At 38.3% G+C, this 26193-nt stretch overlaps 1 protein-coding gene across 3 annotated transcripts; it reads right to left on the bottom strand.

Annotated features, from left to right (window-relative positions):
* Positions 1–631: 631 nt before the first annotated feature.
* Positions 632–24120, bottom strand: LOC113107352 (ubiquitin-associated protein 2-like). Of its 3 annotated transcripts, none has more exons than XM_026269797.1 (27): positions 24019–24120; positions 22883–23019; positions 22692–22769; positions 21034–21144; positions 20667–20811; positions 20435–20512; positions 18973–19033; positions 18798–18874; positions 18418–18470; positions 18261–18331; positions 17072–17258; positions 16178–16382; positions 15673–15908; positions 15033–15220; positions 14187–14331; positions 5029–5068; positions 4798–4918; positions 4643–4700; positions 4301–4484; positions 4080–4171; positions 3906–3956; positions 3219–3294; positions 2745–3098; positions 2332–2439; positions 1716–1777; positions 1446–1634; positions 632–1280 (listed from the first exon to the last, which is right to left on the bottom strand). In XM_026269797.1, the coding sequence occupies exons 2-27, from the start codon at positions 22976–22978 to the stop codon at positions 1200–1202; spliced, it is 3147 nt and encodes a 1048-aa protein (XP_026125582.1). In that variant the 5' UTR covers positions 22979–23019; positions 24019–24120; the 3' UTR covers positions 632–1199. The 3 variants fall into 3 exon arrangements, with proteins under 3 accessions (XP_026125582.1, XP_026125581.1, XP_026125583.1); XM_026269796.1 differs by having other exon boundaries at positions 23958–24086; XM_026269798.1 differs by having other exon boundaries at positions 18798–18871; positions 23958–24086.
* Between the last annotated feature and the right edge of the window lie 2073 nt (positions 24121–26193).

Genomic DNA, 26193 nt, shown 5'->3' with positions numbered 1-26193 from the left:
CTAATAATAACAAATAATCAGCATTGTCATAATTACAGAAAAAAAACAACAACTGTAAATCCATCAAGGAGATGTTGGTGAGATGTACTTATTTAGTTTAACCTTGATGCCCGTTTGATCTTTTCACAACCCAGGACACAAAACAATGACTTAGACAATGAAAAGTCCTACATTAGACTTTAAAAAAATAAAATAAACAATTGGACAGAAATAAGAGTATACCCCCCATTATAAAAACAGTTAAAAAAAGAACAAAGGTAAAATTCTATAGTACATTAGCAAATTCGAAACAATATAGAATTTTACCTTTCTTTTTTTTCATGGATTATTATAAATAACTTTTAAAAGACGCACAAATTATATTTAAAATAAATATTTGAAAATAGCTTTTCTGGATACTAAAATGGCAAAAATTATTTCAAGTTCGAACTTGCAATCAAACAGCATATTTCAAGTAAATATTTTCAAATGTAGAAAACTACATTTCATATAAAATGACAAACAGTGGTAAAACGTAACTTAAAATGGAATTTTGGTAAAACCAAGCAATTCGATACTTAAAAACTCCACTAACATTTTAATGAATCTAAAAACTGTCACCAGCAGCACAGCATATAAAAGACACACAACATGGTGAATAGCTCAGAACCTTTATTCAGAGGGCAACAAGAGTAAAATATAAAACGTATGGGCTGTTTTTCCTTTCTTTCAGGCGACAGAAATCAATTTCGGAACCATTGTATGGGAGAACAATCCATAGGAAGAGTCAGGAATGGTGCGCTCGATGCTTGTGAAGCCCCTCGAGACGTTCACCCTCCTCCACCATCAGTGCTCTAGGTCTCACTGCAGTGTCTCCGTAGTTTTCCTCAAAATGCTTTTCCTTTTAATTTTTTTGCTACATCTCTGCAGTTTTTAAAAAGTAAATCAAAAAAAAAAAAAGTCCTTCAAAAAAATAAAATGGAGCGACCACATCTTTTGTTCGGCTTCTTAACATTTACAGTATATATAAATACTTACATAAATATCTTACATGAAAAACCTAATTCAGAGAAGGAAAAAAGCAGAGGAGGATGTTGGAGGAGGGGGACGGGGGAGAACTGATACGGCGTGTGTTTGTGCGAGTGTGCATTCATGTTGGAGGCGGGACAGTGTGGACACAGATTGGGGTGTTTATGTGGGTAGCTGTAGACCCGGTGTGTTCAGTTAGCCCAGTATGGAGAGCTGCTGTAGTTGGATTTGCCCTGACTCTTCTGCATGCTGTTGGACTGACTGCGTTGGCCCTGCAGATGACAAAAAGATTCAGCATTAACCCTATAAAGCCCGCTAGATCCTATTATTCAATATGCAAATCATTAACAATCAAACATTTAGCTGAGAAACCTTAACTAATAAGGAACCTATTGTAATGTAAGAATGATGTGTGAATTGTTGTAGACGTGATGTACCTGTGTGTCTTGAGCCATGTGGTGGTGCAGTAACTGTGAGGGGGGCTGCTGATGGGGCAGGATGTGAAGGAAGGGTGCGGGGGCGTATCCGGGGGCGCCTGCGGGGTTAAGCGGCCCGGTTCCTCCCAGAGCTGAGGGCAGGCTGAACGCAGGGCCGCCTGCTGTGGGGAAACCCTGCTTGTCAAACGACTGGAAGGGTCAGAGAAGAGAAATGAGATGAATACATAATATAGATGTATTGTGATGACTGAGCAGAAACGTGACGCTCACCTGGCTCTTGCTGTACACCGTTCCAGTGAGCTCTGAACTCGCAGATCCAGACAGTCCTGGTACTAAGAAAAGGGTTCAAATGAAGACATCTTAAATTTGACTTTATTCAACACATCTGCAAGCTCTCTACAGTTATTAGTCTGATTAGGAAGCTTTTCCAGAGCACTGCAGAGATGACTTGAGGCTAAACCAGAAGTTGGCATGACCCCAGTTCCCTCAACAAAACCCAAAAGCCAGTGGAAAATCATATTGGGTTTACTGCATAAAATAAGCTCTGTGATTAATATCTATTATAATTTAGTACACAAATTAAAAACCTACGAATTTGGAGCCTAAATACAACCCAAAGTAATAAAACGCTTCTTATACTATAACCAAACACCACCAAAGGAGAGGAAAAAAAAATGCTTCTTTCAAGGTTTCAAGACTTATTTCAACAGCACTCCATATCCTACTGAATCAAACTAATCAAAGCTGATGATGAAAAATGTATCAATTACATTTCCACACTGTGCATGGAAAACAATCAGGAGTCACGCCACTTCAAAGCAGTAATTGCTAGTTGCAACCCTAAAAGCAACAACATCTGTGCATAAATCGTGAGCACAAAATCTACCTTTTCCCGAGCTGTTGGTGACTGCTTTGGCCTGGGACTGGGAGCTTCCTCCATATCCTCCTTTCCCATAATCTCCTCCAGCATGAGCCTGGGACAACTCATCATAACCTTAGGACAGAAGAGATTTCAAATAAGAAAGTCCATTTTATAGCCCCAACGTTTAACACTTCAGGACACTCAAAATCAAATATTGGCGTTTTTCCACTGTGTGGAACGGTTCACTTTTGGGGGGTTTTCCACTGGGTACAGTACCTGATCCGTAAGGCTTTTTAGGAATGTTTATCTTTTAATCATCATTGTATTGCATTATACATTTTGCCGTCCAAATTAAACAAAATAAATAAAAAATAAACAAAGCTTTGCATTTAAAAATCGTCAAATGGCAACTGAAGTTTTCTATGCATTTTATGTACCTGCGCCATACGTGTGCTGGCTGTATCCGGTCTGGTGTTGGTACTGGCTGGACGGGCCCATGTTGTGCTGCTTCGTGGACGCTGGAGGCATGAAGACAGCGGGGCCGTACTGGAAGGCACTGGGCATTCCCGGCACCCCGGGGTAGTAGGGCAGGCTGGTGTAGCCATAACCTGGAGGCAGAGGGGGGTTGAGGAAGGCCTGGGTCTGACCCTGCTGGGCTTGACCTGGGTTCTGCGGCCCTTGATTATGAGGGGGGACAGCACTTTGTTGAGACTGTGAGGGGGGCACTGAGGAGAGACTGGTGGCAGGGGCTGGGGAGTTTGAGTCGCTGCGGCCAAATTTGGTAGGCTCACCTGTACAAGCAAGACAATACAGAACAGTCTTTTAGACTGAATGATACTGGATTGTCCTATTTGCACAAGCGTAACAATCTTTGTGCTTTAATAACAACAACAACAATGATGGCTGCTTACCGGAGTAAGGATTGTTTGCTAATCCTCCATCTCTGCCAGCTAGCGCTGTACCAGGGAAAGCCATGCCATAATAATCCTACAGAGAAATGTCACCCAGAAATAATTCAATTAATATATGAGAAATAAATATTAAGGGACATGTCATCCAAAAATAATCACTGACATCATTTAGTCAATATATTATATTAACATAGCGGTAAAAGCTCCTCCGCATCAAATCTCTGCATGCGCTTGAGTTATAAATATGCTTTAGGGAACAGAACATGCATCATCTTCCCGTACTTATAATAAAAAAGTACTTTCAAAACAGACACGGTCAACCAAAGAGAAGCTTTAACGGCTCGTTGCAGATTCTGCCATAAAAGTTTAAGGCTTAAAAATCAATAGACAATTTTACAGCTATACTGTAAAAACAGAGAAACATTTCTTCAAATACTTTTTTTTTACAGCAAAATATCTAAATAGTAAATGTTACATAAAAATAACAATTTTATTAGTCATATAGATATAAAAAAAAACATTTTTGCCCAAATTGTGTACCGCAAACAAGCACAGTGATCTTGGAGGTTAAAAAAAAATATATATTATATCTTAAATCAAGAAAAGCAGCAATTGTGTTTTTATTCCCTAAAATCTGCAGCCTGTCAAAAGTGTGTGAAAACAAGCTGTTGACTAAGAAATGGTTACCATGGGCAGGCGGGACTGCATCATCTGAAGATCCTCATATCCATAGATTGGCTTTAGGGAGGAGAAGACATAGAAAGATCAAAAATGTGTACAAAAACTAAATAATAATGTGAGTGTATATATATTTATAAATTTGGCTTCCTCTATCTGAGAGCAGATCATCCATTCACTAACCGGATAAGCAGGAAGGAGGCCACCAGGACCCATGATATACTGACTGGCCAGCAGCGGCGGTACTCCTTGAGCCAGGTTAGGAGGAGCTTTACCTGAAGATATAGAAAAAAATAAATCATTGGAAACAAGAAAATGCTATTTACAGATGGACAGTTATAGTAAAAATCGGTCCAACTCTGCTGCATCACTATAATCACGCAGTGGGTGTTTTTGCGACTGACCAGAGGTGTTGGAGGGTGTGATGTTGGTCTGCAGCGGTGCAGAACGGACAGCAGAGGGAGCGGATGCGCCGTTAGCGGCCAGGCTCTGGGTTACAGCGCTCAGGCCGCTGGAGTTGACCGTCGAGCTGGACACAGAGCCAGAGTACGTGGACAGGCTCATGCTCACGTCAGCACCCATCTGTGTCTGAGAGAAGCATTTCAATTCAACTTAACCCTGATCCAGTCCCACTTATCCATGTTATAAAGCTCTCAAATAGAGAAGCTCAGGCAAAGAGTGAAATACTAAAGTGAGGAAGCGGAGAAGAGAAACTGGAAATGGGAGGAGCCTCACAGGACACTTACGCTCAGGGAAGAGCTGGTGGGTGCAGAAGATCCAGGAGAGTTAACGCTGCTCACGTGACTGAGAGAAAACAAGCATCGATAAGACCGTAAGGAGACTGTCTGCTTCTCATGAATATGTAATGAGACTGAAATTGGAAAGCTGTGGTCAGTGGTACCTGCTAAGTGATGGAAGAGCTGTGCTCAGGACAGGCGCTGCTGTTGAAGAGGAGGAAGATGACAAGCTGTTCTCTGTGGACAGGGCGGTGGATACGGGCTGAGGGGTGCTGGACGGAGCAGCTGCAGATACAGCACAACAAAAAATGTAACGTGTGGCCTATGCTACAAATTCACCTAGCAAAGAAAGTTCAGGTATAAATGGCAAGCCTGTTAAAACAGAACTCATTTACCTTCCTGTGCGCTGGATGCCCTCATTTCACTGAATCCATTCTGTGGGGAAAAAATAAACAGATTCAGCTATTAGCTAAACTAATATTTGACTGTATCATACCAATGAAGTTATAGGGATGAAAAATATCATTTTATGCTAGGATCACCGAGATACCATTATAGTTCTTATTAATATTTTGAATAAGTTTTTTTATTTAGCTCTTGTTTCCATTTTAAAGTTTGTTTTTTTATATACATGCTTATATTGGTTTTATTAAAGGGGTCATATGAGGCTTTAAAAAAAAAAAAAACATTATTTGGTGTAACAATGTTGACATGCTTTAATGTTAAAAAACATATCTTTCAAATACTTTACATTATTGTAGGTCCTCTATGCCCACCTCTCTCAAACACATTGTTTTCTACAAAGTCCCTCCTTCTGACAAGTGCAGTCTGCTCTGATTGGCCAAGAGAACAAGTGCATTGTGATTGGCACAGTTAATAATGTCCTTAGATTTACCATCAGTTCAAGCTTGAAAGAGGAACAGAGTCACGTGACAGACACAGTGATGAAGATTGAATGTGTTTGAAGTACACAAGCCACAGACGGTTAAGACAGCTGACTCTGCTGTATGACCCTCTCTCGCTCTCTCTCTCGCATACACATGAACAGTGAATAGCAAATATTTAAACTAATAAAACATTTACAGTAGCGGATTCAGAAGCACCAGATTGTTGTAACAAAGTCAGAATGACCTCCTCTCCTAGATTCACGAAAAGGTCGTCCATAAAATCTGTTGCTGTTCTGTTGTGAAGGAGTGGATGCCGATTTGCCATACCCTTCATACTGATATTAATTATTTTATTACATGATTTCTTGTTTGACTATTAATCAAGTTATAGCAAGAGTGAAATGTGTAACCTTATGTGTGCTGTATTTCTTTTCCTCAAGATTAATGTCCACATACTATGTGTGTGTATCAAACCGTAATGATAAGACACTCGCCAGTGCTAGAAAGCCTTGAATTTTAGATAAGTTCTCTGTGTACGTGTGTTAGTATCTGTCTGTACAGGGAGAAGCTCAGACAGTCCCAGGACAAACGATCAACTGCCAGTGTCCAGCGTATCAGATATACGTCTTTGGAGAGTTTTATCTAGGTTTTGGAACCAATCAGAATTTTGTTGACTCATGTATTGACGCAATTAGTATCCTCTGTCAGGGTATAACTGTGGTTGATTTTGTATTGTACTGGGGGCGGCCTGCGAACTCCTTCGAGAGTGTTGAAGCTGACTTCTGCTATTACAATTGCAAACTATTTTCTTCAAGTAAAATTATTATTATTAATTGAACTCATCTCTGAGTCCTGGTCTTCATTGCGACATATCTGGTCCTTGGGTTTTAACTGTAAATTCCCCTACAGTTAATGGTGGAGGATCGGCGGGCAATAGTTCCTTGTTGACATCCCTGATCAATCATCAAACCAAGGTAGGAAAGATTTTAGATTTAATATTATTGGTTAGGAACTGTCTGTAAGTGGAGGGGGTCGAGAGAAGGAGGAACGATAGACTCACTCAGACGTGAGGGGGTAGACACCAGCTCCAGGGTGGAGTAGGTAAATTGGTGTCACAATATACCTGTAAATAAGTAACCTTGTGAGTATAAGGGGTACAAGTACACATCGGTAGGTCTTGATATAAGATATTTAGAGATGTGTACAGTTACAGAGGGAACAGGTGCACACCTATAGGTCTTAGAGAGAGACGTAAAAATTTGTTTCTAGGTGTGCACAGTCCAGGGGGGGACAAAAACGCATTCTTAACAGGCATGTGAACCCGTAAAGGGCAGTGCTGGGTCAAGCACCGAGGGACAAAGGACACATAAGGCCGTAAATAGGCAGTGCTGGGTCAAGCACAGAGAGCCAAAAAGCACGAGAGGCCATAAAGGGCAGTGCATTTACGGCCGGGTAAGCCAAAGTAGGGGTATGGGAAATCCCGAGAAGAATGTAAGACGCTAGACGGGGGTTCTAGTCGTATCTCGCTCTTCCAACTCTCGATCACCCACCATTACAGACAGGGGCGCCCCGAGCTTAGAAATAGGCCAGGTCAGTGGTTAGGGAAAAGAGTATCCAAAATTAGTGTTTAAAAATAAATAGTGATAATTCATATGTGCACCTATAAATATATAGGGATATATGCAAAGGGAAAGTATTGATTGATCTGGGATGCCTCAGGAACAACCCCAAAAGTGCTAAAATGTAGTTTTCATGACCCTGATTGGATTGGACCAGTATATGGAAATTCTGAAATATACTTTGCAATTTCATCACGCAGAAGTCAAGTGCTGTTGGTAAGATCGCCGCCTCAATATGTTTTTGGTTTATGATAGAAATATGACTGACAAATTAGGTAACCTGGTCAGCCCTGATAGAAATAATGAAACAGAAGAGAGCAAATGCTGTAAACAGTTTGGCTCTGAAGCTCTGACTTTAAAAAAATATATATATTCTCTGAATTCATTTAAAGAATGATCAGTCTGAGCTTTAATTCTGATTGTAATGTTAAAACAAAAACTTGATTGGCTTTAAACTTAGAAAGAACCTGAGAAATAAACATTTAGAAATGTATGTGCCGATTTGTTAAAAATAATCCCAGAAGTAACTGAGTGATGATTTAATCTGATTCTCTGTGCATAGAAGGTTTAAATGACAAAGAATGATATCATAAGACCTGTTCCAGTTCCTATATAATTGTTGAAAGTCCTGACAAGGAATACTGAACAGAATTCTGGGTTAGTGAAAAAAAAAAAACTGTAGGCACACAAATTGGCAGTGGCATTTTGGAAAAACTTAGAAGCTTATGTTTTGTTAAAAAAGATAAAATTACTTTGACTACAATGAAGCCGTTGTTTTATCTCATGCTGGCCCCCACCATGACTCTGGCTTAAGCTTTAAAAGTACCAGAGACATGTTCTGAGTAAAAAAAAAAAAAAAAGTAATTTCTATATTTACTAATGTTTGGCCAAAAGAGTAATTTTATTGTTGGATTGCAAAATTGTAGTCACGCAAATATAAAATAAGAGAAAAGAAAAATAAGATAAAAGAAAATTATTTTTTGTTTATGAGATGATAAAGTTGTAAACAAGTAACATAAACGGGGGTTTCAAAGTAACTTTGAAGACAGCATGCTAGCAAGCCCCAAAGTAATATACCTGGGTCAGATAACCTCTGACAGATTTAAAACCAATGTTGAAATTCAGAAGCCATGGCCAGAATTAAGTGAATGGATAAATACAAGTTGATGTAAAAGTAATGACAATGACTGCAAAGAACTTTGAGAAACATTTGAGTTGCGAAAATAAAGTAAAAATACAAATATAAAGATGTTTATTTTTAAAATGCATATAATTTCTGACAAGTTTTAAACTGGGCTAGAGTAAAATGATAGTACGATGAAATTATGTTAAAAATGAATGAAAATGCATTGTTACGAGTCCTGAATCCCTCAGAGTTCTCTCTCTCTCTCATTCAAAGTAAGCTAAAATGCCGTTATCTGAGCTTGTGTTTAAGTGATGAGATATTTATAGTACAGCACAGTGTTTCAGTCAAATCATAGGCAGAGATGCTAAAGGACATGCTAAAAAGAGTTCAGATTTAATGCATTAAGAGGGCAATTGGTAGTTAAATGTTCAACTGCCCAATGCATGTAAGAAATAAGAGATTATAAAAATAATGAATAACAATTTAGGAGCAATTGTTGAAGAGACATGAGGGCTTTAAAATCATAATACAGACCCTGAGCTATAGATGTAATAATTTTGAATAGTTAAACAGTTGTATTGCTATTTGTTCTATGACCAGTAACTTATCTGTCTTATTTTTAGTCTCCACCATCATACAGGGCCTGATGGCTGCAGCTACAGAAGCAACAGAAAATTACAATGAATGGACGGGTGTGAAAAATAAATTCACTGAGTAATCTCAGCATGATAGTTTGGAGGTATCCAATTGAGTTTAGCGATTAAATATTAGTTTGATTAACCTTTTTCAATGTTTTAACACTAGTAGGTGCTGTCAATGGCTCTCATGGTTCTTGAGTGCACCTTTCCTAAGCTGCAGGAAATACTGGATTCTGGAAGAAGACTGTCGAGGATGTTGCAACGGGAAAGAGTGGTTACCAGTGTGCATGAGGTGATTTCTCAATGACGGGTAAGATCCTCTTCTGGCCAATAGGGGACAACCTAAGGCAGGGGGTCACCGCCACTGGGCACCTGCCCTGAAGGGAGGTGTTATATGTGAGATGGTAGTGGAGTTGAGCGGATGCTTGATAGGCCTAGAGCATCATTAAGAGGGGAACTGTATGAAGTACAGCAATCTGCCTCAAAATGTGAGCTCCTCCAGACCTGATCACCAGCAACCGCATTCCTTGACTGATTGTTGTGACAAGCGTCCACAACTTGATGCAACTATGCCAGTGGATCACACCCTGAGGACAAGGAGCTTATTTATAAAAAGTTAATGGCAATGGGCTTTCAAGAACCATCTGAGACCATGTGATGACAGCCATTATTTTGAGACAAAAATTTCTTATGAGGCTAAAATGATATTGAACTAATATGTCTATATCATAGTCTTTACTCGTGCAGGTCATTAGGCATGACACAAGATGATAACAAGATATGGTGGTGGCTAAAAATGAAGACTGCTTCTGCTTAATCAAGAGATGGTTTAGATAACAAAGGTTAAGGGAATTAAGCATGTAAGGTAAAAATAATTTTAAAGAAATGTTCCTAGCATTATGTATTTTAAACAGTTTAAACTGAGATTTTAGATCTAGAAACTTTGACATTTTTAACTTATTTGAATAATTTAGGGTTATATGTTGTAATGAATTTTATATTATAGTCTAAGTTAAAGTTTGGCAAAAATTGTCTAAATAAATAAATAAATAATTTTTTGCACAGTAAGAGAGAGAGAGAGAGAGTGCTTGAGTGGAGGCAGGGATAGTGCTCTTCTTCTATTATTGGCCTGCTAAGAAAGAGTAACCAAAACAGAGCAATGATTTGAAGACCAAAACAACCAAGCTGATTTTACTCTAAATAAAAATCATTAAAGAACAGGCAAACTTTGAGATTAGATAAGAGACTAGGTTCAAACTAGGTAAAATGCACAGACAATGTTTAAGTTTAAATCCTTCCGATTTAATACCAAAAGGAAAACCTTAAATATGAGCTGTTAAAATATTAATGTGTTAAGTATGTGCATGCACAAGGATGGCTACTATAAATTTTTGGGGGACAGGAATTCTGTTCCTGTTTTGTTTCAATTGAGTTACTAACCTCTGGAATGAGTGTTTTATCATTACAGATGTGTTGAGTGAAATTACTTTACAGAAGTCGGTAATTCTGAGTGAAACTAATGAAAAGACAATGCCGAACATGGGACGAGCTTTAAGTGGATTGGTTATCCAGCTCTGTCTGCTACTGGTAATAATGACTTGTTTTGTCTTTTATAATGCTGATTTAAATCACTCTCTGGATTAATATGTTAAAGAGTGTTTATATGATTGGATTTGTGAAATTTAAGTTTGCCGTCCAAAATGGGTTTAAAATCCATGCCTAAATTTAAATGAGGGTCTAAATTTTAACAAGTTAACACTTTGTTGTTTGAATGGTAAAGGTAAATATTTTAGACGGCAGAAAAACAGTGACAGATTGGCTACGTCACTAACCAAATTATCCAGAGAGCACCCTCACATAAAGAAGCCTGGTGGGAAAACAAAGGAGTGAATCCCGCTTGTGTAATATAGTGCAAAAGCTTTATGTAGTGGTTTATGTAGAACAGAGATAAGTTGAACAAAAACGTGTGGATAGCCCCTTAATGGAGCAAATCCATAACAAGAGGTTTGAATTAATTGAAATAGCACAGCAAAAAAAATAAATAAATAATAATAATAAATTTAGTTTGAACAAAACAATTGTAATAGGCTCTATGGAGCTGCTTATGAACACCTGTCAGGTCAAATCAAATTAATATTGTGAACACTGACAGGGCTTTTTGATAATGTATACTGTTTCAATACAGATTTACAGAAACTGAGGATGTCTCTTTAATAAATATTTGGGCGTTTAGAACTAAGTAATAGTATTGTTCATTTAGTAATAGTATTGGGAAATCTGTGTGCTTTTTTTTTTAGTTTATAATAATTTATGAGTAAATAAATATCACTACCAATTGACAAACATGAACGAGGGTTTTAAAGACATTGATCTCGTAGCTGATGTGTAAGCATTTATCACTGACAAAACAGTGAGAACTAAATTGACTTAATACGAGGTATTGAGGATTTGCTTCTGAATGTGTCATTAATATAGTCTGAGTACAGTAATATGGTATGAAAATTGACAAGATTTGCATTTGAAAAAAAAAAGGTAATGATAAGGCAATGAGTATGGTTAACAGTAATGTCCTGGTATAAAATACATGCATGACAATAAGTGGATAGGTTAGGTGTATTTTTGAAGTCAGACACTTCGATACTTAAAATGTAATTTTGATCAAATGTTGTTAACAATGACAAGTTTGGGTTAATGGTTAATGTATGTTTAAACAGCATGTGAACTATGATGACTGCAAATGGATTCGTGGTGAAACTAAAACTTAATAAAAGGGCTATTAAGTAATAAACTAGGAACTGCTCTAGGTTTTCGAGGAAATTATGATTATGATTATTTTTATTTTTTTAAGATGGCTCAATATTGATCTTACTTATTTTTGGTTTGTTTAATTTTGTGTTTTTAACACCAAGTTTGGAATGAAAGGGTAAAATAGATAATCAATCTCTATAATTGTACCATTGATGGGGAAAATTATAGATTTTCATGAAATAAGGGTATCTTTACTGGGATTTAGGTTATAAGCAATGTCTATATTTGGTATCTGTGAGGTGACTGAGGGTCTGACATATGTCAGGAATGCAATAACAGTGGTTATTCATTTAGCCCGGCTTCCAGAGAATAATATATATACGTTTATTGTAATGAGTTTATTTTAAGATATGACCAAATTAACTAAAATTCATCATAGTTGTATAAAACATGCTAAAAGAAAACAAATAAGGCAAATATCCTTCTTAAGGGTTTAAAAAAAAAATGAATTGGTTATAGTGTATGCGGTTTTCTTTAATGATTTGTTAAATCTGGTTAATGAATATGCAAATTTAGTCTTAAGGCTGTTAGATAAATGTTTTGTTTTAGAGGGTAAGTGTGAAGTAGCTGTAGTAGGAAGAGAGGTATTTACAAAGATATGTTGATGAAAGTATATATGGATGGAGGACACTTTTCCAGGTAGAGGGACACACAGAATAATTCACTGGAAAAGACATTATGTGAAGAAAGACTAGTGCAAGTGGCGATATTGTGGGATTAAGTAAGTAGATGAATGTATATGGGAAGTAAGAATGATTATGGGAAGTATTTTGTACAAAATAATGTGTTTATTACTAGAAATGTCAGCCAGTACCAGAGATCTTAAGTATATGCACCTGCTTAAGTTGACCAACAGCCTGCATTCTTAGCATGCATCACAACGACACCTGACCTCATTTATTAGACCAGATGTGGGGTATTAGACCCCACATTGATCTAAAACGGGGGACTGAAGGAGTGGATGCCGATTTGCCATACCCTTCATACTGATATTAATTATTTTATTACATGATTTCTTGTTTGACTATTAATCAAGTTATAGCAAGAGTGAAATGTGTAACCTTATGTGTGCTGTATTTCTTTTCCTCAAGATTAATGTCCACATACTATGTGTGTGTATCAAACCGTAATGATAAGACACTCGCCAGTGCTAGAAAGCCTTGAATTTTAGATAAGTTCTCTGTGTACGTGTGTTAGTATCTGTCTGTACAGGGAGAAGCTCAGACAGTCCCAGGACAAACGATCAACTGCCAGTGTCCAGCGTATCAGATATACGTCTTTGGAGAGTTTTATCTAGGTTTTGGAACCAATCAGAATTTTGTTGACTCATGTATTGACGCAATTAGTATCCTCTGTCAGGGTATAACTGTGGTTGATTTTGTATTGTACTGGGGGCGGCCTGCGAACTCCTTCGAGAGTGTTGAAGCTGACTTCTGCTGATGAAATTGCAAACTATTTTCTTCAAGTAAAATTATTATTATTAATTGAACTCATCTCTGAGTCCTGGTCTTCATTGCGACATATCTGGTCCTTGGGTTTTAACTGTAAATTCCCCTACAGTTGTAAGTAACCTTAAAGATTCCTAAATGCATCTACTTTCTGAAGGCCAAATAAAGTGATTTTGCTTTTGTGTAGATACACACAGCATCTCCCTGACGTGACTTAAACACTAACTGCGGTTACTGAAACGCCTTCTTTGTGTGAATATTTGGGCAGCATTATGCAAATATTTCCACATAGTGACGTAGTAATGTGGGGCGTGTTTGAATGAGCTGTTTTTAGGGGGCGTGGCAGAGTCTTAACTTCGATAAAGAATATCTCTTTGGATCTGAGACTTTAGTCTTTGCAACTTTACAGATCTACTTCATGCAGCAATAGATTGGAGAACACTCCAAAGAGAAAGGACAAACTGAAATCACATCATATTACCCCTTTAATCTTTATATTAGTTTTAGTTATTTAGTACATCAAGGTACACTAAATTAAAGTGACAAATGCCTTGTCAACTAGGTGAAATAAAAAAAATATATATATTTTTCCAAATCAATTTTATTTCTTTTGGTTTCAGTTTACTTGAATCATAAAATATTTACAAAAAGGATTTAAAAATAAAAAAATAAAAATAAAATAAAAATCATAAATTTATAATAAAAGAAAATAATCAGTATTGGCAAGAATACCCAAAGATGAAAAATATCAAAATTCTAAACAGGAACCCTGAACAAAATCAGTTCAGCTCTGTTTTCCCGATAGTTTGGACCAAGCTAACCTAATTAAGGTGCAGGTGAAAAAGGGTCAGCGTTAAGAGCTTCAGTATGCATGAAGCACCACTCACACAGATATCACTTACAGAGCAAGCTGCTTACTATTGGTCAAAGTAGCCAACTTGACAATGAGCAAAATCTGCAACTAAGTAACTGATCATGAGGACATTTTCCCCTTTGAAATGGTAAATGTGATGAATTTTGGTCTTACACTGAGAGTGGAGGTCGCAGATGAATCCGCTCTGCTAGCTGAGGGTGGAGCCAAGACAGGAGGGGCAGTAGTGCTCGGTAAAACAAGAGAGGCTGATGGGTAACTGGACTCCATTACTGCTTGAGGCAAGCCACCTAGAGACTCACTAAAACAAGAAAAATAAGATAAGAAATACATTAAAGTTATATGTTTGTGGAATGTCCTGAGTTTTAGCAGTAGGATTTGTGCCAATGTTGATTTCAAACAAAATAATGTATTTACATAACGTAAAGGAATATATTCCTCCAAAAAAAAAATCTACTCAAAAATATAAAAACAGCTACGTTTATGAGTAGAATATTTCAGTAGTTTTGTGCACATTGGTTGCGAGATGTAAAAAAGAGAAGTCCTTTTCTGTTGTGGAAGTGCACAGAACGGTTCGAGAACGGACATAGGCCTGAAAACTGCACTGGGATCATGATTCTCTGTGCTCGTGCGCCAGATGTGTGCACGGCACGAGAAACGGCACTTAAGTTCTTTCCCTTCTTGCTCTTTAATGTTTTAAAAACCCCATTAAATTGTGAATGCAGGAATCTTGAAAAGCACGGGTCTTATCAAATCCCCGGTTCTCGATACCCAAACCTAATCAAGCCTGCAAGTGTAGGCCTTGTAAGCGTGTGCACGCTGATTAATGTTTATATGTGAATAAAGGCCTAAATTAAATCTTTTTTAAATTATATAACGCAGTCATGTCTCTTCAGAAAACATTTGGACCAACGTGAGCAAATAGTTTTTATTTTTGGGTGAAATATCCCTATAAAGATCTTGTAAAGTATAAAGGAAAGACAACCAGGTGGACAGACAGACCTGATGGCAGTGGATTTGGAGTACAGGCTGCTCTGGGTTTGAGCAGCAGCCACAGGCTCCTGATATCTACTTTCTGATTGGTTGAGATTCTCCACAGTGGATTCAGATCCAAAATCCAGTGCACCAAACTGCACATTCAGCCCGGACACGTCAGCAGAGCCGGGCATCTCTACTGCTGAAGAGGGGATCTGGCAAACCAAACACATATTTATTTGTAAATTAAGATCAAAAAGTAATTAGACTTAGTAGTTTAGATTAGTAGTTTTAGTTTTCCCCAATTATACAGGGTTTTAATTTTTCTGGATTCAGTTTTTTAATGGTTTAATTACATTTTAATAACTTAAAAAGTATGTTTAAATTATAATAACGCTTCAATAATTTCCTACAATTTTAACAAAACTACTAATGTCTTTTGTACATATCCCACAGCGGTTTTGACAGTTTAAATTTCTCGATTTTGTGTTTTATGATTTAAAACAAACAACCAAAATTGTGGTGTCTGTCACTACACAAAATGCGATTCGATTCTGGATTCAATACTCATTTTTTTATTGCATTTAGTGAATATGAATATGCTTGCATACATTCACAACAGAACTCACGGAGTAACAATAAAAGGGGCTATAGGGGATTTTATCACCTTAGAGGGAGGTGGCGCTCTCCGTCTCTGTGGTCTGATGGTTCTGGGATGTGGCGGCTCTGTCGTGGTGATGACCGGCTCACAGAGGTGTTTCAGTGTCGGAGAAGGCCCATCGTATGGGGGAAGTGGAGCAGGGTCTCGGGCCTGAGCCGGCAGGTCCGACTGGAGTGCTGCATTCTGATGTTGGGTCAGACGACCGAGGATGGGGGACGGGTCAGGCTGAGGCTTCAGGTCCACTAAAGACAGAAAAGACATATACTAACGAGTCTCTGTCAAACCTGGTTCAAAATGTAAAAGTGTGTGCTGGGGACGTGTTAAACCACACTGATTATAAGACATGATGCAATGGCCAATGACCTCCAGTTGCATGTGCACTTAGCGTTCCCCAAAAGCATCGTTAGCTAACTATGGTTGTTAGCGCAACGGAATTCTATTGGCAACGATGGAACTTGTGACTATAGTTGCTTTTGGGAAACGTACCCCAGTGTGCATGCATAGTACTTACAGAGAGATGTTGTAACAGGGGTCTCCTTGGGTTCATTCAGGGTCACAGGGGTAGTTTCGACAGGCACCGGAGCAGTAAATTCAACAGATGCAGTGCCATTACCCAGTGCACCTGAAAACTGATTGGACAAAGGGGCGATTCGGGGTGTGCTGATTGGCTCCATCTTCTGTACATCGTTCTGGGGAAGCCTGGATCCCAGCATGGACTAGAAGGAAAACAGAAGGGTTGTCATGATTCCAACTTGTTAGTACTCAACTGTAGTGTCAGTAAATTATATGACTCGCGATACCAATTTTATATAACAGCAAAAGTGTATTTGTTTTATCAAGTCTGAGACTTAAGTGCCATCTTTGTACCCACGGACAGGTACTTTTGACATTTCATAAAAACTATACAGTAACTGGAATGCTATGTAGTAAGTGATGCAGACTGTATGATTTATTAGCAGTTTCTGTAGTTTATTAGCTAAAATTGCATATTTAACTTTATCCTCTAATTTGAAGTATCGGTTTACAATGTCACAAAGCTCATTTAAAGGGACAGTGACAGCTTGTGTCAATTTTAGTAAAAGTTTGGTGTTGGAATGAAGTCTCTTATGCTCACCAAGGCTTTGGAAAAAAATATCATTATATACAATTATTATTTTTTTTTAAATAGAAGATTCAAATGGACAGCTTTTATTAGAAATCGATTTATAAATAGTCAATTATCACTGTCACCTTTATCAGTTAAAAGGAATTTCACTTTTTAGCAATTTAAGGCAACCTTGTTGAATAAAAGGTACTCATAAAATTAAGAAAAAAAATAAGAAACTGAAAGTGAATCTGGCTCTATAAATCTGGGTGCAGAGTCCAGTGCTGAGGTACTCAGTGCCAGTATGTGTGTGCTTCTCACCGATGCGGCATGTGCATAAGTGCCAGCAGCAGCAGATGCGTAGCTGTGTGTGTGTGTTCGGGTGGTGTGCTGCTGAGAGTTGGTGAACACCAGGCTCTGGGTGAGAGTATCAGGGCATGACGGCTCCAATCCGGCAAGCTCAGAGTCACCCTCAGCCACCTTAGGCAACAGAGAGCCCAGATCCATCCTGAGGAGCAGAGATACACTTTCAGACAACTACAAGAGGTCTTTGCTCTAGGATGCAAAACATCAAATACATTTTTGATGAAGTTCTGCCCTATTGCTTCCACAACACAGGAAGCATGAAGTGAGGATGTTCCAGGAGTGCACCTACATATGCCTGCTAATCTGTCTCTGCAGTTGTAAGGATGTTTGTTTTTTGACTTCAATTGCTAAACATGAGTCAAACATTAACAAGGCAGGGAGGGGAATCATACCTGAATGCATGCCAAATATTTTGGAGCACTCAGGTAGACAGATCTGTCTAAACATGCTCTTCACTGCTTGCTGAAGATGTAATACAGAGCAGTTTAATCACTAGCTTGCAATACTGACAATATTGGATAAAAACTGAAATGAGCTGAACGACACTTTTGTTAAATGTAGAGCAGCCTAATAGCTGAATTATATTCATTTATGATGAAGCATAAAACGCACTGACTTGAGCTACATGACACCATCGTGCTCTCTAGAACTGTATATAGCTGTAACTAATGTGTTTCATAGTTGACTAACTTTACAAATCAGGAGTTGTCAATAGCTACTTACAACTCTTCAAATGAAATTCATATGAAAGGTACCAATCTAAAAATACTATAAACAAGTTTTACAAGTAATAACATATGTCTGACAGAGTGATAAGTAATTCCACTGTAATCCTAGGTGTGCCACTTAAAAACGAAAAAACGTAATGTACTACGACAAAATAAAAACACTTTTCAAACTGTTAATGCAGTTAAATATTATAAATTGATGTTAAATCAAGTTAAAAGTAAAAATTTTTTTTCAAATGATCAATTTTACTTGTTAAACATTTTACTATTATTATAGTTGTGAATTTTAAGCCACAGTAAAATTTATTTTAAAGTTAAATTTCTAAGGAAATTACTTTTAATTAATAAATTCTTCTTTGAATTTCTTTATTTTTAAGCTCTGTTCTGCAAAGTGCTGAAGCACAGGAAGCACTCACCCCTGTCCAGGCTGCGCGAGGTTCCTGGAGCCAAGCGCATAAGAAGCAGTGAACACTTTGGTCTCAGATAGCTGATAAATAGAGAAGCGAGCGTTACACACTGACATCTCTTGATCATGTTTTCCAGACTGATTTTAACATTCATGAAGTCACTCACATCTTCATTCCAGTCTTCAGCCGCCCAATCATCCACACTGTCCTTCCAGGCTCCTGAAAACACATGAGAAATAATTTCTTTTTTTTTTTTTTTTTTTGCAGAGGGCTAAATTAAGAAATGCATAATCGCTGGTTAGTGATTTTGCACTGTGCTTTTTGTTTTGAGGATGACCTGCACTACATAAATCGGATCAGTGCATTTCGGGTTTCCATCCATACAGAGCCTGCCGCATGAATGAAATCAATACTACAGAAAACCAGCTCATCTGACATCTATACTACACTGAAAATGGCTTCAGATATGATTAAGTAAAAAGTATTAGAGAAGCAGATTCTGCTCTATTAAAGAAATCAGGATCTGGATCAATAAACAGCACTCACCTGCTCCTTCAGTAGTCTCATTTCCAGCCTCCCCTGCCTCAGCAGAGCCGGTGCAGTCAGCAGGGTTAAACGTCCTACTGGTCAAAGAGAAACCAATGGAGGCCAAGTAAGAATAATGACCAAGAACCTTCTTTTTTTGGAATGGTTTAGAAAGAAAAAAAGCGTGAACACTTACCCTATTCCCTGAGAGAACCTGCTCATTCCAGCTCCTCTGCCTCTTCCTCGGCTTCCTACACCTGAGACGACACACCAGCATAAATACCAATCAGAACGAGTGAAAACAAAGGAGAGGTTCAGCCAAAAATGAATATTTACTACTCCTTGTGCCTTTTCATTGGTTTCCTTTCCAAGATTTCATAATCTTGACATGCCACTTAGACCAGTTCACTCCCTCTCCCTGACCTTTTTTCTCCAGAACCTTTAAGACAGCTTTGTGCAAATATCCTTAATTACGATTAGCAAAGTTCTTGCATATGAAATTAAATGTAGTTGTAATCGACTAAACTTCATTTAAAAACTGGAAGTGATGTCCTCTTTAAGAGCCATATGACAGAAGACAGGCCCTTCTGATGACTCTTCCCGGTCCTATTCTTGCTCCCTCCCTCCCCAGCTTCCCCTCTCGAGTTGCAGCTACTTTAAACGCATTCGTCACATTTAATGCCCTACAAACATTGCTCAGAGTGACACAAATAGCAGCACAGGAACAGGCCCCATCCTGCCCAGTCTGAGATAGCAGAACTTGTATCAAGCTTAAAAAAATATCCAATAAAATGCAATAGAAGAACCATTTTGGGTTCCCCAAATAACCTGTCAATTAACAGTTCTTAAACTAATTTTATACAACAATCCACTTCTTTACGTGGTTCTCCTTTGCTGTAAACAAAACTTGGGTTCTCACGAGACTAGCGTATTCTAACAAGAGTGTACGCGATTACATACGACAGTTAGCAGAAGTTTGAAATGTGGATATTTTACACACAAATGCATCGCTTCGCTTCAGGCGTTTATTAACCCCTTGGAGTCATGTGGGGCACTTTTTATGATGAATTGATCATTGAATCTTGATAGTGAATTAATAATAATAATAATAAAAGAGAGAATGTAAACAAGTGTCAGAAAAGACTATTATACTGTTAAAGAAGATTTTTTGAATATTGTTCTTTAAAACTTTCTATTCATCAAGCAATCATTCAAAAAAAAAAAAACAATCGGGGGTAAAAACACTGATAACAAGAAATGTTTCTTGAGCAGCAAATCAGCATGTTAGAATGATTTCTGAAGGATCATGTGACACTGAAGACTGGAGTAATGATGCTGAATATACAGCTTTCAAATATATTTAACCTAGAAAATATTTACTTTATAACTGTATTAATTTTTCCCAATATTTACTGTTTTACTGTAGTTTGGTCAAATAAATGCAGCCTTGGGTGAGCACAACAGACACCTTTCAAAAACACAAGCACACAAATCTCTTACCAATCCCAAACTTTTGAACAGTAGTGTTAGTTTTCCACGTGTTTTTTTTTAATAATGGACTGCTCATTTTTATGCAGATAACCAACATAAAAACCACTTCTGGAGGCAGCAGTGTATTAGTAAGCAGTAATGTCTTGGAGTGCATATAATGCGCTGACCTCTCCCTCTTCCTCTGCGCCCACGGTCTCCTCCTCTCTCTCCTGGAGCTGAATCAAACCCGTTCTCTTCCGACCTCCCTAAAAAATAAAAAAATGTGAATGCCTATTCACTTGATCCCAATCACCATGAGAACATTACTATGCTGTCTAACTGGACACCTTGCCTCAGACAAAAACACAATCTATACATGCAAGTTAGGACATGTACACACAAACGCACAGAAAGACGCACCTTCCTGGTTGTGGCTAGCCCCTCGGCCACGTCTGTTTGGACCCCCGCGGCCTCTGCCTTCCCTTTCTCCTCTCTTCTCCCTGCTCTCTGGAGCGGTCCCTTCTTTTCCAACACTTTTCTTCTTGCCAACTGTCTCCCATGAGTCCTGTGCAAGCATGAGAATAATTCAACAGAATCAGAATCATGGGTATATTATCCTCAAATACCTCTAGCAGCTTAATAACTAGTTTGGCAGGCTGGCAAAGCTGGAAAAGCTCCATAACATTATTTCAACTCAGTCTAGTTCTTCTTGCATAATTAATGCAATTACAAAAGACACTGAATCAGAAACGAGTCAAACAGGATCAACTAGGTAGCAAGCATGTACCTTGACAGTGACCTCCTCCAGCAGGAAGTTGATAGCCCTGATGACGTCCCCATTGCAGTCATGAAGGGCCACCATACACTCGTCCTGATTTTTGCCTGTAACCTCCATGAGCTGGGACGCAAACACAACCAAATGCAATCAAACTCTTGAAGATACAACAAAATTCAAAATTGCTTTATTATATTTTAAGGTAAAATGTACTTCTGTAACATTTTGATGATTTTATTAAAGAAGCCTACAATTTATTACAACAAAACTCGCTCTCAATATGTATCCATCAGACAGAGATTATACGGATTAATCTGAATGAAGCACACAACACAAAAACCTTGATTCATTGAATGAGACGTGATTTATTGAGAACGAGTCATAAGACTAATTAGATCAGACGTCAAGACTACCAGACAGGAATTATACGGATTTGTGGGAAACTAAAATAAACAAAAATAACATTGATTAACTGAAAAAATATTAAAGCAACTGCTGTTAATGAAGAACCACTCTGATGGATTCATTAAGAGTCATTAAACTGATTTAAAATAAAGAAAAGTGTACAGACAAATTCTTAACCTTTTTTTTTTTTTTGCTGATTCATTAAAGGAAATTAAGTAAAAAAAAAAAAATATTTCTTAAAATTAGACCGCACTATTTCCAGCTGCTGTTGTGCACAATCAGAAGTTCTAGATAATAATTAATTATAAAAATTAGTAAGCACATCTAAAGCCCCTTTCACACGGACATTCCGGCAAATACACATGTAAAGTGTTCCTGTAATTGTTCCCTGGTCGCTAGATTTTGCACTTTCACAATGCCAGTGATGACCCGGTATATGTGCGTGCTTTCACACACAACCCTTGAAGATCCCGTAACGACACGTGACATCAGCACGTGACGTGTAATGTACGAGTCGACAACGCTTGACACGTTATACTTTAACTGAAGCAAGCAAACGATCTCGGCGTCAGCGCAGGAAGTGAGGAACTAACTGATCTCTGCTTCATTACAGTTTGCACATGTGTTTTCGTCGCGAATGTTGATCTTCCTTCAAAACAGCCGGTAAAAGAGTCGCGTGATAACGCGCATCATCATTTCGACACAGCATTAGATCTGGCTTTTGTTCACACAGCGCTCGTCCCGGGTCGAACCCCCCAATGTTACTAGGTCCCCAACACGGGTTCAATTCGGTAATAAATCCCGGGACGTGGTTGCTTTCACACAGAAGGCGACCCGGCAATGTTCCGGAAATATCGCGGGTCCGACGTGCAGTGTGAAAGCGGCTTAATTGATTCGATTTAACAAAAGCGTCCAATAGGTTTTTTTATTTTTTCTTACATTCTGTGTCTGTTTTAATTTAAATGGATTGTTTTATGATTTAACAAATGTATTATTAAAAATGATGGTAATCAATTGAATGCATAAACCTTTAGTTTTGTCTACTACACATACTCAATCACACATTATATATAAAATAGGTACAGTTTTAAAGTTAATTTAAACCACAATATTGCGATTTGATTATGAATACAACCCCACTTTTGATTTATTCATCCAAATTTTGCCAAAACCTGTGAAATTACGTGTTATACAGTAAATGTATTATTTGATATTGTCTTCTGTAATTCCATTCTCAGTACTGAATGTTGCCGTCTTCTGCTCACCTGCTGGACTTTGCCCTCAAAATCTGCATCGTTTTTGTCGTAAATCATCTGGGCGAGTCGGATCTGTTCGGCTGTGGCCTAGAGAACGATGACACAGTTACAAATCCATATTCAGAACACACAATTATACGCTGGTCCTCCGGCTTATGCATATGGCACACTTACTGATGAAGAGTGTGTGTACGTCTCACCTGTATCTGTTTCTGTGGCTGTGAGGTGTGTGTGGTTTGGGTTAGGGCTTTGTCTCGATTGCCCCTGGCAGCATCAGTGACCACTGAAGTCATCATAAACAGTATATACAAAATAATGTATGTACAAAATAGAAAATCTGGAAGAGAAGAAACAGAATCAAATTATTACACACGCACACAAGACTATAAAAAAATATTCCCTAGACATTTGTGCACTACGGGTTTGGTGACAGGTGCAGCAGGCCTGTGGCTGGTTTAACTCTCAGCACTGTACTTCTCATGTAAAACTATCACCCCCCTATCTGTCCAGCACTTAAATATAGCCATGCAAACATAGTCTGGACTAGTGTCCACTTACACACCCACCCAAACCCCTCTTCTATTAAGAAGAAAAAAACACGCCTGCAACAACATATAAACAGCTCACTGATCTTAAAGGGCCAGCTCACGGAATAATAAAAGACAGTGAAAAAGAAATGCTGGAAACGATATTGGAGTAACAAACCGCATTTTAATGTCCATTCCTTTAAGGGCTAAGACTCAAAAACTATTGAGTCGTCTAACGTTACTTAGATCGCATAGTTTGTTATTCTGAGGGCACGGTCCGGCCAAAAAACGCTGTCTAGGTAACGTTAGGGAACACGATGCGTTTTAAACAACGGAAAATTTAGTTAAGAGCGGAATAAAAATAACCGCGGTAACGGTTTCAATTCGCTGCGACCGTCATGTTATATCAACCGTCGTGACGAACTAAAAACACACAGAACCGTGAAATGGCCCGTACCAACAGTCACACAAACTCAAACGAGTTAATATATCATTTTAGCTCAAGTGGAAATATATAATTGCGTCATATTCACGTATTTACTGTCAGTTTCGGATAGAGTTGGATTCGACGGGAGTAAAAACAAGCAGATGCTAACACGCTCGGCTAACTGTTTGGTCTGCACCACGCCGCGCCGCGCCGCTGCTAATGCTACGTACAACCGTCATAAGACCACAACTCATCTGCCGCTTACAATGTGTCGAAATCGAGCAAAGTCAACATTTAATCATTGGCCAGATAGAAACATACGCTCTTTTTACAAGTCGACGGTAATGGCTTTGTTTTCAGTCTTTCTGCATCACAGACATACCCTCTCCGCTCCCTCAACGCTGTGTGTTTTTACCCGCCCACTGACCGCACGCGCCTCCTCATACAGCGGCGCGAAGCACGCGACAACAGACAAACCGCTTTTCAATATAAAAGCCCCCCCAAAAACATTTCTAAATTAAAGGTCCTGGCCGTTTTCGCATAGCATCTACTACTAGGTTATGGATACACGTAAATTAGATATACAGTACAGACCAACAGAAAATGTTTCTGATTAACATTTCTCTATTTTATTTTTATTAATTACAGGATCTGTAAAATAATTTAGATCTAATGGGTTTTGTCTTAATTTAAATGTACATTATATTTAGATGCTAAACGATGTTATGTTTTATTAGCTGAACCATGGCTGTAAAATTGCACTGGCACAATGCTGGTAACTTTGACTAGGATACCACATCAACAGATAAAACCGGTATATAAACAACAATATGTTCATACATATACATTTAGTGGCGTCGTGATGATGTAAAAGAATCACTGAATCATTTCCCAGTTATTTGAACTGAAAGAACCGATTCGCATAAAATGTAATGAGTCGGATTCAAATACTGCATGCTCTTTCACTAATGGTGATATGGTGAATAAGAATGAGCCTCAGAAGACAGTATAAATTATTAAAGAGCTGACCACAATGCTTACACTTTAAAGACCTCAAAACACTTGACCAACATAATTCTCTGTTTTTTGTTGATACAGTAGTTTTGGGCGTAACATATTGAAAAGTACTGCCTTTTTACATCACAGGAATAAATTACATTTAAAAATATATTAAAATCAAAAACAAATTTAATTTTACATTTTAGTAATATTTTGCAATATTATTGTATTTTAAAACAAATAAATGCAGCCTTGCTGAGCATAAGATATGTCTATTGACCCAAAACATTGCAATGGTATGCACTGTATGTAGTTAAATTTAATTTAATCAGCTTTTTGGAGTAGCATATTCAAATAGAATATTGATATAACATAAAACATTTTACAAATCATTTTAATTGAGTTTTTAGTACTGTAGGTATTTGATTGTAATTGTTTGTTTTTTTTGTCACTTAATATCTCAATTAGCTTTATTGTGGGGATTTTTTTCTCTCTGTTGTGATCAAGGAGACCTGTCATGTTTTGTCCTGCCATATCAGCCCTCATGCACTCGTCTTCTTGTTCCTCTCTTGGACGGGACGGAGTGTGGGCCCTGTCAGGTGAAAGACTGCTATTGAAAAGCATTCACTGGAGGTTGCAAAGGCAGTCCAACTCCTCATCTGAAGTGTTTTCAAAGTGTTCTTATACTTTCATTGAGCGCTGTACATTCTTGAAATATTTTCTGGTTATTTGGAAGATGTTTGAGATTACTAGAAAGATACTTGTACTCTTCAAATATTAAATGTATTAGATACTTATTGAAAAATGTATTTTCCATTATCTTTCGGTTTTGTTGTAGTGGTGTTTGAAGGGCCGGTGTTTGTCTCCTTCTGCTTTGGGTTCCTCCATCATGGTTCTCAGCTCTTGGTCTTCATGGTCTGAATTCTCTCGCTGCTCACGAACATGTGTCACTTACTGCAGGAGACAACAACCCCAGGTGCGAGAGTGACAGTGTGTTCTGTGTGTATTGTAGATGGCAGGTGTCTGAGCCTGGCGAATGTTCGGCTGTGTGTGGACCCGGGGAGGCTGAGAGAACAGTGCTGTGCATTTGCTCCCATCATGGATCTGATTCTGAGGTCAACCAAAACCTGTGCTCTGAACCCAAACCCCCAGAAGGCATTCCCTGTGTGGTGGACATTTGTCCTGTCGACTGGGATTCCCAAAGAGAGGTTCATTCAGCATCGATTATTTACATCAGAAAATAAGTGCTGCTGTACTAAATATCAGCATAGTTACAAAAAATATTTAATATCCAGCAGATCCATACAGACTCCCGTGTAATGCCCCGCTCCAGAATGCTTCCGGTTTACGTTTGGAGTCCAGTGATTGGCCAGTGCTCAAAGACCTGTGGAATGGTAAGAGACAACTGAATGCACATGGTGAAATTATGGCCAACACTTATTCGTGACTGCCTGTGCATCGTTTTGCATGCTTATGTAGGATCTCAGCAGGTTTGATTCTCCTGTGTGGATCACCAATCACGTCTAGAAGTCCCAGAGTTCCTCTGTGATCGTACTAT

Source organism: Carassius auratus, chromosome 8, assembly GCF_003368295.1.
Source record: "Carassius auratus strain Wakin chromosome 8, ASM336829v1, whole genome shotgun sequence".
In the NCBI taxonomy this organism is placed as follows: Eukaryota; Metazoa; Chordata; class Actinopteri; order Cypriniformes; family Cyprinidae; genus Carassius; species Carassius auratus.
The sequence above is the reverse complement of the archived record's forward strand: the minus strand, read 5'-3'. Positions and strand labels throughout refer to the sequence as shown.